This window comes from Micropterus dolomieu, linkage group LG13 (assembly GCF_021292245.1).
Source record: "Micropterus dolomieu isolate WLL.071019.BEF.003 ecotype Adirondacks linkage group LG13, ASM2129224v1, whole genome shotgun sequence".
NCBI lineage: Eukaryota > Metazoa > Chordata > Actinopteri > Centrarchiformes > Centrarchidae > Micropterus > Micropterus dolomieu.
The window spans coordinates 19724010-19736712 of NC_060162.1; the positions used below are offsets into that span (position 1 = coordinate 19724010).

Below are 12703 nucleotides of genomic sequence, written 5' to 3' on the forward strand. Positions count from 1 at the left end.
TCTATAAGCACAATTGCCTGTACTGATCATAACAATGGAATGGATGTTCAATTCACTGAACTGTGTTTCGTTTATAATATATAATATTCATTTATAATATAGCGTTGTCACCCAGGCCTGTGCTGTTAATTTTATTGGACATTCTATTGACTTTCAGTATCTAAATGAAAAGCACAAGTAAGCACAAGACTTGGGGGGGGGGGGGGTTACATGACAGTGTAAATGTCTCAATATTTAAAAAAATCTGTCACACCATGTATATTTTCTCCATGTTGCAGCAGAGCACAGGCAGAGTGCTCCTACCAGAGACACTGTAATGTAGCCCATTAAGTAGCAAGCTGTCTTTAATTTTAATTTCTCTGTTTTCACTTACTCCCCCTGTTCTTCACAGACATTTCTCAAAGGCATCCTATCTATCTCCCCGTGTCACTCTGCCTGTCCCTGTTTTCTCTTTCCCTCCCTCTTTGATGTCTCTGTCACATCCTCACAGCCTCATTTCTCTCTCGCCCCTCATCTCTTACAGTTTCTCGTGCTCTTCCTTTCTCTCCACCTTCCTTATCCTCTTTTGTATTGCTTCATCTCAGTGCCCCTCTCTCTTTCTCTGCTCCTTTGTTTCTTCTTCTCTCTTTTTTTGCCCCTGTTCTCTTACTCACCTCGCCTGTCACGAACAGAGCAAGGCGGAGGGACAGTGCTGTCACATGACCCGAAACAAAGCGTCCTGATTGGAGCAGCTTGACTGTGTAGTTCAGTGCCAGAGGCTGTGTGACAGGGAGGATGTTTATTTATGGTGATTTGTTTATTTCATCATGTGACTTGTTGCTTTTCTTTCATCCGCTACCTCAAGATGATTATTTGTTGTCGCCATTTGCCATTACTTTGGGAGCGATTGTGAAAACGCAATACAGGACTATGAGATGAAAGGGAATAAAAATAAGAATAGGATGAGAGGACTGGGAAAGAGTGCAACAGGAAAATGGGACACACAGGAGGAGGAAGAAGACATGACATGGGGTTGATGAAGAAAGTAGAATAGAGGGAAGGAAGTGAAGAATGAGAACACCTATATTCTGTACCTCCCCCCACCAGATGAGATTATGTAATACACATAGCCCAAGGCTTTCATTAATCTAACTAGGACCACCTAGACTTTTCAGGCTTTGTGTACAAAAGTGTAAACCTGGCTGTGTACACTTTTTGCTAGTACCTAGTAAAGTCTTTTCAAAACATCACCTGCACTGGGCTGTATGGAAATTAACCAATCGTTTGTGAAAACACCCACTGTCACCCTTAGAGATAATTTCTTTCTTTTATCTTGCTCAATCTCTTCTACCAGTCTGGTGTAATAATGTTCTGGGCTGTCATTTTTTCAAAAGCAAGAAACCCATCCCGCAGGGAGAGATTTTGATGTTGCTCTGTCTCTCTCTTGGTTACACTGATGGAATAAGATTTTAACTTGGGGGATTCTAAAAAGGGACTTTTATCTGGGGAATGGCATGTTAAATTCAGTTTTGGAACAGCACACAGCCTAATTAAACCTGATAAGTTTGTTTGAGTTTGAATGGGAAACATGTCTGCAATCTGGGATGACAGTAGTTTCTACAGGAGATATTCACTTAAAGATCAGGAGAGGACAGGTAGATTGTCATATAGTGCAGAGGCTATTTTGTGTTTTGAAGGTGAGGGAATTTTGACCCACACTGATAAATAAAGAAACCACTTGTATTGTTTTCTCATGTAAATCAGATTTGAAACCACCTGTAACCTAAATAATTTCATTATTGTTTCATGTGATGGTGTAAAAGAGTAACAACTGCTACTGAATATTACAAACTGCATTAGACCCACTTTGGAACAACATAAAGACTGTCACTTCTTTTTTAAGATGCTGTCTTTGTTTCTTAAGAACTGTCTTTGGTATATCTGGGATTTTTCATTTAAAGGTTCAGTGTGTAAGTTTGAGTGGCGAGGGTTGCGAATTGCTAAAAAAAGTCTCTTGATGCATTCACATGCTCCTCGGGTGGTCCTATTTCCCTAGTTGTGAAGTCATTCTTCCGACTTTGGTGTGTTCATGTGCTCTTAAGTCGGAATGTGGAATCAACATGGACGCTACTGCAAAGATGTGTTGAATTAGCATTATCAGAGCATATAAACAACTAATAAATCTAATTTCCAAATCCAACAACAAAAAGGCTGTGAAAACATATGTTCCTCTTTTACCCCTGGCAAAATGTGTGGATATATTTAAGGCTGAAACGATCAATTAATTTGATTAATTCCATTAATTTGATTACTAAAAAGCATGGACGCAAATTGTTTACATCAACGCTTTGTTTGCACCATCAGTCACCGCTCACCCCTCCCTTTCCAAGCATGCAGGCTCTGGTGCTAAATAATACATCTGGGTCTCCATTTGTCCATTTCACGTCTCTTCTTACTTCTAATAAATCAGATGACTACTGCTACTATAACTACTACTTATTCTGCTTCTTCGTCTTGTACGTATTTGATGTAGTGACAAAACATGCTCTGTAGAACAGTTTGAGTGCGTGGGCTACTGTAGAAACATGGCGGTGCAACATGACTGTAAACAGAAATGGATCTTCTAAGGTAGTAAAAACATAACGGTTCATTATGTAAGGTCTTTATACACCACTGAAAACATATTCATGCATATTATATTGCAATAGATCCTCCTAAATATTACACACTGGACCATTAAAGCTATTTAATACAGTGACACAAATATAACAGCTCACTATTCATCATTATATCTCATATCTCATATATCATTTATCTTATAGCTTTTTGAATATATGGAGGAAAAAATAAAAATGAGTAACTGTCTTCTGTGTTACTTAAAGACAAGAGTGTAACAAGTGTAATATCACGGTCTAAATCCGGGGAAGCCAGGCCAACATGCCCATTTCTGTCAGTCTTTTTTTCCAGTCAGCTAACACAACATGACAGTGAAGTGAAAATCTAGGACTTGGTGTTGGATTTATATAACATTTTCCTGGTTGTTTTCAAGACATGAGGAAGGAAAGGCGCGGTGGGACTGACAATCAAAAGATTTTGGAGTGAAGGAGAGAAGAGAAGAGATTGGGCGGGTTGGAGAAGGGTAGTGATAGGTTAAAATGTTATTATGATGAAATTGGCTGTGTAGAAAGTAATTACAAACATATAGCAAAGTAATGTTGTTGTCAATACCCAACAGATGCAAACATAATAATCATCACTCATTCATCACTGTTGATTGTCATAGAACTGGGCTTTTCTTTTCATAAAAATGTGCTGTCAATGCAGTAGACATATTTGGTCCATGATCAGAGAAAACTCCAATTCAGATTTCCCCATACTCAACAAACAGCTGGTCAAAGCTACAAACACTTGGCTAAACTCTGATAGCACCGCCGGGGTGACAAGCACTAGGCAGCACGGTGGCCTAAGGGGTTGCACTGGGGCTTTCCAGCAAGAAGGTCCCACGTTCGAAACCCAGTTGTTCCGGCCTTTCTGTGTGGAGTTTGCATGTTCTCAGGCGCTGTACTGTGGTTAGAATGGGTTAAATGCAGAGGATGAATTTTGCTACATGTATGTGACAAATAAAGTACCTTTAAACTGGGGCAGTGTATATCTAATTCCGCATATTGTATGTTTTCACGCTGTAACATTAGTATTAGTAACAGCACACTGAGCTGAGGGGGTGATAAATCTCTGTGGGTTTATCAATATGAGCTATCCCTTTAACATTACAGGCAGTCATTTGATCCAGTTTTAATTGTGAAATATTGATTAGAACAGTTTTAAGTTTGAGACAGAGTAGGGGATTTTACTTTGTTAGAGGCATACAAATAAATGATTTATAAATGCTGGCAGTAGGTTTTATTTTTGCCCATTCCTCTAAAGTGAACACTGAAGGGACAGAGAAATGTGGCAAGTAAAAACTCAACAGAGGTAGATGGCTGCACCAAAATGCCCTGCCAGAATCTTGGGTAAAAGAGGTGAATTGTACCCTCCAAGGGAGACGGATAATGGCATGCTGCAGTAACTTTGTATAGCCATTTTACGACAGCCAGTCTTGTCAGCCTGCCCTTCACACAGCTAATGCAGCATGACGCTGGCTGGGGAGTGAATATAATGAAGCCGCAAGTTATGCTTTACAGAGAAAGGGACACTTGTCCAGGTGTAGAACTGTCACACAAAAGTCAGCTCATGAGTCACAGAAATGGCTACCAGTATCCAGGGATTACACTGCACCCCTATTTTCTTTTCAATAGTGTTGTTGGCACACTTCAACATCTTTATCAAAAGGTTAGCGACTGCAGGACAAGAGAGGAGAAGAGTAAGATCAGGCTGAACAAAATGAAATTGCTTGTCTCTCATGGTCTTCTTTTAGTAATTTGCCACAGCTGGTTGACTCTCATGTCTAATAGCTCACTGGTTGTTTATGGTACGGTCTGTGTGATTTATAATGGGGAGAAGTAGAAGGAGGTAGAATGTGATTCCGATGATTGTAGAAGGAAAGAAATGGTCCAAGGACATCTTGATCTTTCCAGCCAGCTCAATGTTTCGTACCAGCAACCTTAACATTTCATTCTACTGCTGAAACCAGGCTGGTGAACGAACACAAATGTGGTTTCTGTTGTGACTGAACTTGAGGCAAGCTTTGGTCTTTTTTCCAAATACAAATAAAGTGAAGGTCAAAGTAAATGAAATCTCAGTAATAATAATAAAAGTTCAACAAGTGTACTGTAGTTTGCTCCCCTCTTATTAATCTGCCCTTTTCAGGCATTTTCTTGTAAACCTGCATCCTCAGGTATGTGATCCCACAAGGTATTACGTGGCATTTCTGCAAGCGAAGGAATTTACATATTTTCAAAGGAGACCTGTGAATAATGTTTTAGCCGATTACCCTTCCGGAATGTGTTTTTGGAACAACATGAAATCAGGAAATGATCCCATATCTGTCTGTCTCTGTGTTTCGGATTCTGGGTGGTGACAAGCTACTTTCAGGAGCTGGAGGATTATTTTTCTTTTTTTTTTACAATATGTAAATGTAGTTTCTGATCATGTGACTGGCTGCAATTTGCTGTTTGCCTTTAGTTATGAGTAGTAGCAGAACCAGGTTGTGGCAATGTAGGGTGTGTAGCCAACTATTATGGTCCGTCATGTCTGTAGCATGCAATAAATATTGCTAACTAGCTTAATGTTATCTGAAATGTTGGCAGAGAAACTGATAAACCACACACACTGCAGAACACACACAAACACACACACCTAGACATCTCCGCATGGCCATCTGTCACAGGACTAGGTCTGCCAGCATTTCTCTCCTGTCCTCTGTAAACACAGTTGCTTTCTTGCCTTCCCTGTCAGAACCCCACTGGCCATATTGTCCAGTCTGCTTCACACTCCGTGTATATTTTACAGTAGATAAAATTAGTTTGCATGAAACAACAGTTAGTTCTGGTCAGCTAGTTTGATTGGACAGTATTGCTCAGCTCAATCTCAGTATTGCTGAGGTTTAGTAAATCAGCTCTTGTGTTTTACTGTAGTGTCTGACCTAGGAATGCCAGGAGCTGTTTACTGTGTGCAGCTGCAAAATGAATGTGTTTGAGGAATCATATACAGGTCAGTGTGTACTGTAGCATACGACAAATTAAAAAGTGCCATAATAGCTTAAATGTGGTGGCTTTTCACTAGGGATGGGGTTCGTAAATTTTTATTGATATTGATACCCTTATTGAGACTACCACTATTGATACTTTAGTATTATTTGGTGACAGTTATTTGGTAAGACCAGACCCAACAGGCATGACGTAGGCTTGCACGGTATGAGGAAAATATTCAATGTTCTATAACATTGTTATATATTGAGATGATACAGTATATGACTTGCTATAAATAAACACATATTGAAGTGTGCATATTAACTGCCTGGTTGTTTTTAAATAAATTATAGGATTAGAATTTAATATTTTAAACAGCTTTATACAGCTAAATATTTCTAGTGCAGCAAGATTAATGTTTACAACAGTAACGTCACTATATGAAGCAAATATGTGACATCACAACACTGAGTGACGTTCAGAAAGAATAAAAAAAAACTCAGGCGTCAGTCCGCAGCTTCTCACTGCCTACCAGTAATGTTACCTGGTAGAAGGAGGAGCGGCTGGTTTGTATCACCCTGCAGCTGAGTTTACAACAATGTGCCATATTTTAAGACTACAGACCAGTCTGTGCTCCAGACAGACAGCTTTCAATTTGGCTTGTTTGTAACATTTGGCTAATTGCCAAACTAATGTTAGCTGTGCTTGCGTAATACAGGATGAGAGACTGAGGACAGAGATGATTAAATTAACCCTTTCTACATGTTTACCTTACAGACAGGTGTATTGATAAAGTATTGTCTTTTTACTCCCGAAGGTTTTATTGCACATACTTACAGTAACAAGCGTAGCTGACAGCAACTCCAGTAGTTTGGAACTAACTTAACTTCACTGTCTCCACCGCGACAGAGCAGCGTCTTTCTCTGCTTGCCGCTGTGTGTGTGTATGTAGGAGCCGACAGAGAGCAGGTAGACGCTGCAGCCTGATGATAAACAGTCCCGGGCCCGTTTAATACCGTGTTTTGTTGTAATCATTACAAACATTAGCTTTCTTATCCATTGTGTTTAAAGATAAATCAGATTTGACGCTCGAGACGTAACGTTACATTATAGGACCCGCTAGTCTCGATAGCAGTATCGATAAGCTCAGACCTTATTGATTTTCGGGTTTTGAGAAATTTTGGAACAGGGTCCGTTTAGAACCGGTTATCGATCCCCATCCCTACTTATCACCCAAGCTAGAGGTAGAACAAGGGCCAATGACTATCCACTGTGAAAAGTTTCTCTTCCAAACAACTCCCCCTTATCTTATGACTCTCTTCCTTTCCAAGAGCTGGCTCTCTCAGCTCCCAAATGGCTCTTCATTTAGGACCACTTCTGCTTACATTAGAATCAGCTTTATTGTCATTATGCAGAGTATGGAGAGCTAATGAAATTCAGTTAGCGTCTAACCAGAAGTACAGAAATATAGTGTTTTTTTCGGATAATTGCAATTATGCTATATCTTACAATATTAAATATTATATATTGAAAATGTTTAGAAGAGAAGTGGATAGAGTTGGAGAATGGAGAGTGCAAATGTATGGATATACGTACAGTATGAACAGCAATCTATGCATATGGTATGTATGCCGAATATAACAACGTATACACATTAGGTTACAATTAGTTAATGCACAGTAACATTATTAAACAGTATAGGGGTTTGGTCTGTGCAAAAAAGTGGTCACTGCCTAAATTACATTCATATTTGTTAAAATAAATAAATATGCAAGATTCTTTATCTGCAAAACATTGAAATATTTTCTTTTAGTGATGGTTAAAAAGTGGGATGAAAATTAACGAGTGGGAGACTTTGGTCTCCCACTCGTTAATTGTCTACTTACCAGCGGCAGCGATACTATGACAAGCTATTTTAAATAATTTCAAGTAGGAGAATCCACTCGTCAGGCGCATCTCACTCTCTGCAGTTTCCACGCACGAGGGTGTGCGTGCCAAATATGACATCCAGACTTTTGTCAAATGAGAATAGAAAAGTTGAGTCTGTTTTAGGGTGGTCACAGTCTCTAGACCTGTTTCTGATACTAGTATTTTTCAGTTTTTATCTTCAATGAATCTTCTACACCCATGCACCACTTATATGCACTAAGAAGCTACTCTTTGTCTTTAACTTTCATAAAAAAGGAGCTTTACACACATATCATATCAGAGTTAATGATAATGTGTTATACATTTTGTGATCTTGATTTGCGTGTGTACACTGGTCACTTAGGTTGGAAGGGTTTTAAATGTAGTTCATCTAAATTTTAGCACGCCGTACTCAACTTTACTCATATAAAACGTAATTTCCCAACAACAAAACATGTGGCTAGTGAAAAGGCTGCGTGGTTAGTAACTTTGGAAAAACACTAGCCACAGTGGCTGGTGAGCAAAAAAGTTAATGTCAAGCTTACATACATTAACCATAATTGAAGTAAATTATTTTTGTTAACCTAATAATACCTACTGCACAACATGCTATCTGTGGTTTTCTTTACCCAGGATCACTGGGTAACGTGTATGCTGATTTACACTTTTTGTATAATTTACATTTCAACAACGTGTCAATAATAATAAAAAAGCTTTCCATACAAGTTTGATTTGATGTACTTAATAAATTGACAGTTGAAGAATGGTTTTAACATAAGGATAAGCAAAGTTCCAGGCTTCCAAGTAAACAAAGAATAATGACAAACAGATGTGGGTTAGTGTAACACAGTAAGCTCTCAAGGATTTAGCCCTGAACTGTAATCAGTCTGAGATGGAGCGGGTGAAGTGTCATCTCAGTTTGTAGTCAGCAAACTTATTAGTGAAGTAACTGATGCTAATGTTAATTTATATATATCTCATTGATTTGTTGCCCTGGTTGTATTTCTGAATAGCCTTATAAATCTGCTTTAAAGGTTGTACTGTTTGTTTATTAATATGTGTATTATGACAAAATATATAATGAGTGAAAGTACACAACTCATAGTCAAAAAGACTAGAGGTCAAAATGACCTCAAAAAGAGGTCAAAATGTTATGGATCCACAGCTAGAAACAACAAATCAGCTAAGGATATTTTATTAAACATGGGGTCCCAATGCCCTCGTCCATTGTGGGACCTAGAATTTGTTGCTTTGCTTTCAGTCATAAGAGACAGCTCAGGCCATATTGTTTTAGTTCAACGGGGCTCTAACCTTATTTACCTGGCTTGCACTCATTTTGTCAACTTGGTTTGGCGACCAGATTTTCAGGCTGGGTTGTAGCTGTCGCAACAGACATGTTCAGTTCCATTCCGTTCAGTGTGCTTTATTGGCATGAATGTTTAATTTAAACAATGTTGCCATTGTTTGCAACAAAATCAGTCATAATCACTGTTCTAGTTGGCTTAACATCTCTTTTTTTTTTCTTTTAAAGTAAACAGCAGATTGCGGAATATATGTATTTCTTGGCATTGTGTTGTCCTCCTTTTGAAGCAATGCTGATCTTTCTGCAGTTGCACAATGACACCTGGTGTTGGAGAGAAGTATTACAAATGTCTGGCTTGACCACATTTTACAGTTTTTCTCAATTGCTTAAACACATTTCTTGAAATGATGCTTCTTTTTGTTGAAACTAAACACAAATCCACAGCTTCTCACCCAATTCCCCAAACATCCTATTTTCACGTCAAAATGAAGCTTTCCACTCAAAACCATTCAATCTTGCTGAAAAACCAAACTTTGCCCTCAGCAAACACACATAACAACACAGTCTTACACACTGGTGAGATAAATTCAAAACAATACTACAAAAACTGGTTATTAGTAATGTTGCTTGTGGTTCTCCCCCTCAGAAACCTTTTCACATAACAAAAGAAATAACTAATGTAAACATTTGCACATTTTTTATTCCTTAATGTGCTGTACAGTTCAACACACCAAACAACAAATTATTCTGCCCGAACATCCTGTCTTTGGTCTGGGACAGGCCAGAGATTCTTGTTCTCCACCTCCTACTTCTCTCCCTACTCCTCCTCCGTTTCCCACCTCCTCCTCCCTGCTCCTCTGCCCTTCTCCTGCTCCACCTCCTCCTACTCTTCATCTTACTCCTTTCCCATCTCCTCCTCCAACTCCTACTGTTCCTCTTCCTTCACCTCTTACTCCTCTCCATACTGCTCCTCCTCCTCCTCCTCCTCCTCCATCTTCCTCTGTCCACTCTCTGGTGTCCTCTACCTCTGCCTTCAGATTTCTCTGGATCCATTGTTCCAAAACTGAATGAACAGACTCTGGCCCTTTTATCTATCTATTGAAGCTTCTGATTGGTGTGTTTTCAATTTTGACTGTTTGTGTTTCCACCTGGGTAGTTGTGTGCTAATTGAACTCAACCTATGCAGTGAAAAATATTGAATGTTAGTGTTTTCTCAATGACCGCATGGTGTAGGCAATGAGAAATGAAGGGATTTGTGTGTAGAGGTTAGAGAAATGGGTGTACTTTTTGAAAAATGGAGTTATGGTTTTGAAATTTTTGTTCAAAAGCCTGCTTATAGTGTTCAAGCAATTGAGAAAAACTGTAAGAATCAGGTACCATTCATGATACTGCTATCACTACTTTATGATGTTTCAAATACGAACATTCAGCAGATAGCAGTTTTTCAGCATACAAATGTGAAAAAATGAGACGTGAAGACCAGTCTTATTTATTTGTAATGATCTGCTTCATTCCATCAATCAATAAAACTTCTTATCATTCTGTTCTTTCTTTTTCTTTCATATTTCACATTTTCACCGTCCCCATAGGGAGCTGAGTATCCATTGTTCTACTACTCTGTTGTTACTTTTATGTGACTAATATTTCCATTAATTGGCAGTACTTTTGCCTGACTAAGAAATCCTACTCCTACTACCAGTTCCGGTGACGTGGCACGGCCTTTCTTCTATCTGGCAAACATCTCACCACTTTCCTTTGATATAAAACAACCAAGCATAGTGCCAGCAGGTTGGCTACATTGGCGTCAGTATCGGCACATTAGTGGCTGAATGACATAAATGCAGCTGGTTTTTCTTTTTTAATTTGAACATTAAAAGACTTGCTTGGCAATGTCTTACATTTTCTATTCCAGTGTATATATATATATATATATATATATATATATATATATAAAGAACAAAATTGCCTGCAGCCGATTCTAGAAAGAGAGCGAAAAGAGGCCAGAGACAAAAGATGATGTTAGAGGGATAAAAGGATGAGGGGGTGAGGGAGGAGAGGAGGTGGTAAGTGATGGTGGTGCTGGGGTGCTTGTAAACGAGAGAGAGAGAGAGAGAGAGGAAAAGAAATGTTTTTAGGGGATTTATGCGGTTGTTTTTTTATTAAAACCTATTTGATACGTCACATCTGCGAGACGAGTGGATTGATGTTCAGGGATCAGCCTCAAAACAACTTGTTAAATAAGGAAATCGACTTCTTATCCGCTGAAATCAATCTGAATCAAGGAGGATAGCCTGCAGTGCACTGGATATACAACTAACACGTCCCTCTTTCCCCCTTCTCATTCTTCTTCTTCTTCTCCTATTTTTCAACTTTCTCTACTCTCTGGCTCTGTCTCGCTCCAACATGTTTTTCTTCCAGCTTGTCATCATGTCCGGCACGGTGTTGTTGGCCTACTACATGGAGTGCACGGACCTGTTCAGCGTGCACGTGCAGGGTTTCTTCTGTAATGACGCGGAGCTGATGAAGCCGTACCCCGGCACAGAGGAGTCCAGCTTCATCCCCCCTCTCATCCTGTACTGCGTGGTGGCTGCTGCTCCCACTGCTATAGTGAGTACAAACCCATTTTATGTGTTGAAAAAGGAGGTTGCGCTTCAACAGTGTGATTTTCGGTGGAGTGCTAAAACCAATATCCAGTGGGCACATTCCAAAAAATATGATAAGGTAGCACCTCGCTTATTTTCAAGTCAAGGAGGACAAAATACTCACATTTAACTTGTTTAATTGGCTCAAATCACAATAGAAAAACGCAATGAAAAATATACAATTCAATCAGATTTAACGTGTATTTCACTGCACTGTTTAAATCCGGCGACTTCTTAAAATATTAGGCCACAATCTGGAGTGTAAACAGCAGTAATCACATGTGGCATGAATGGGTTTATTCTCTCTCTTCCTGCTTTTCTCTGAAAGAGCAACCATTTGTTCACTGCTTACAGCGTTCTACATTTGAAACTATTTTTATAAACTAGAACCACCAAAAATGATATGTAACTATGAAATAATCACTACTCCACTAAATATCATATTGTGGCCAGTCTTCATTTAGGCTACATATAACCAGTGTTGGGCAATTGGTTACTCAGAAATTGTAATATATTACTAGTTACTTATTACTCCTTAAAAAAGTAATGTTATTACTTATTACTGGGTGATAGGGCTGGGGCGATACGTCGATGTAATCAACGTAATCGATTACGTAAATACGTCGACGCGCATTAGGTACATATCGCTGCATCTGATGTGGGATTATCCCGGACAAGCTTCAGCTACAAGACTGCGCTTTCGACCGTCTAAAGTTTGGAGTATTTCAGACAGACACTCTACAGCATGCTGCTCCGTGAGCTCTGTGAATTAGAAACAGCTTCACTGCAGCACAGCTGCTGTCCACGAATACGAGAAGCAGCACGAACATGTGAAACGAAAGTAGCCCGCAGCACTTTTGTCTAGATGGCAGCGCCGCAAATCGTGTTAACTTTCTGTCGCCACACAAGCACGGCACATCATCAGCACGAGGACACGTAGTATTTCTTCATTGCCTTCATGTTAAAAGTAATTTCTGCCCGCTGCTGTCAGGGTAACGTAACGTTACACCGCGAGTCATGTAACGATAGGCTGTTTCATATTTTCTGTTTATTTAACGGCCACGTATGAGCGAGAAAACAGCTGAATCTAATTACAGACAATTGTCAATATGTCTATATTGTTTTGTTCATAGTGTGTATATTAGTGTTGTCTATTCTGTAGTTTGTGTCTGATATTATTTTATTATTATTTTATTATTGTGTTATTGTATTATTGTATAAGTAAGCACATTGTGAGCATTGTAC

The 12703-nt window shown here is 39.1% G+C and overlaps 1 protein-coding gene across 1 annotated transcript in view; it reads left to right on the forward strand.

Moving 5' to 3' along the window:
• The window catches only part of plppr1 (phospholipid phosphatase related 1), a 59725-nt gene that overhangs the window by 26530 nt on the left and 20492 nt on the right, over positions 1-12703 (forward strand). The window contains exon 3 of the mRNA XM_046066002.1: positions 11235-11423. Coding sequence (XP_045921958.1) covers positions 11235-11423 — 189 coding nt within the window. The remainder of the gene's footprint in view (positions 1-11234; positions 11424-12703) is intronic.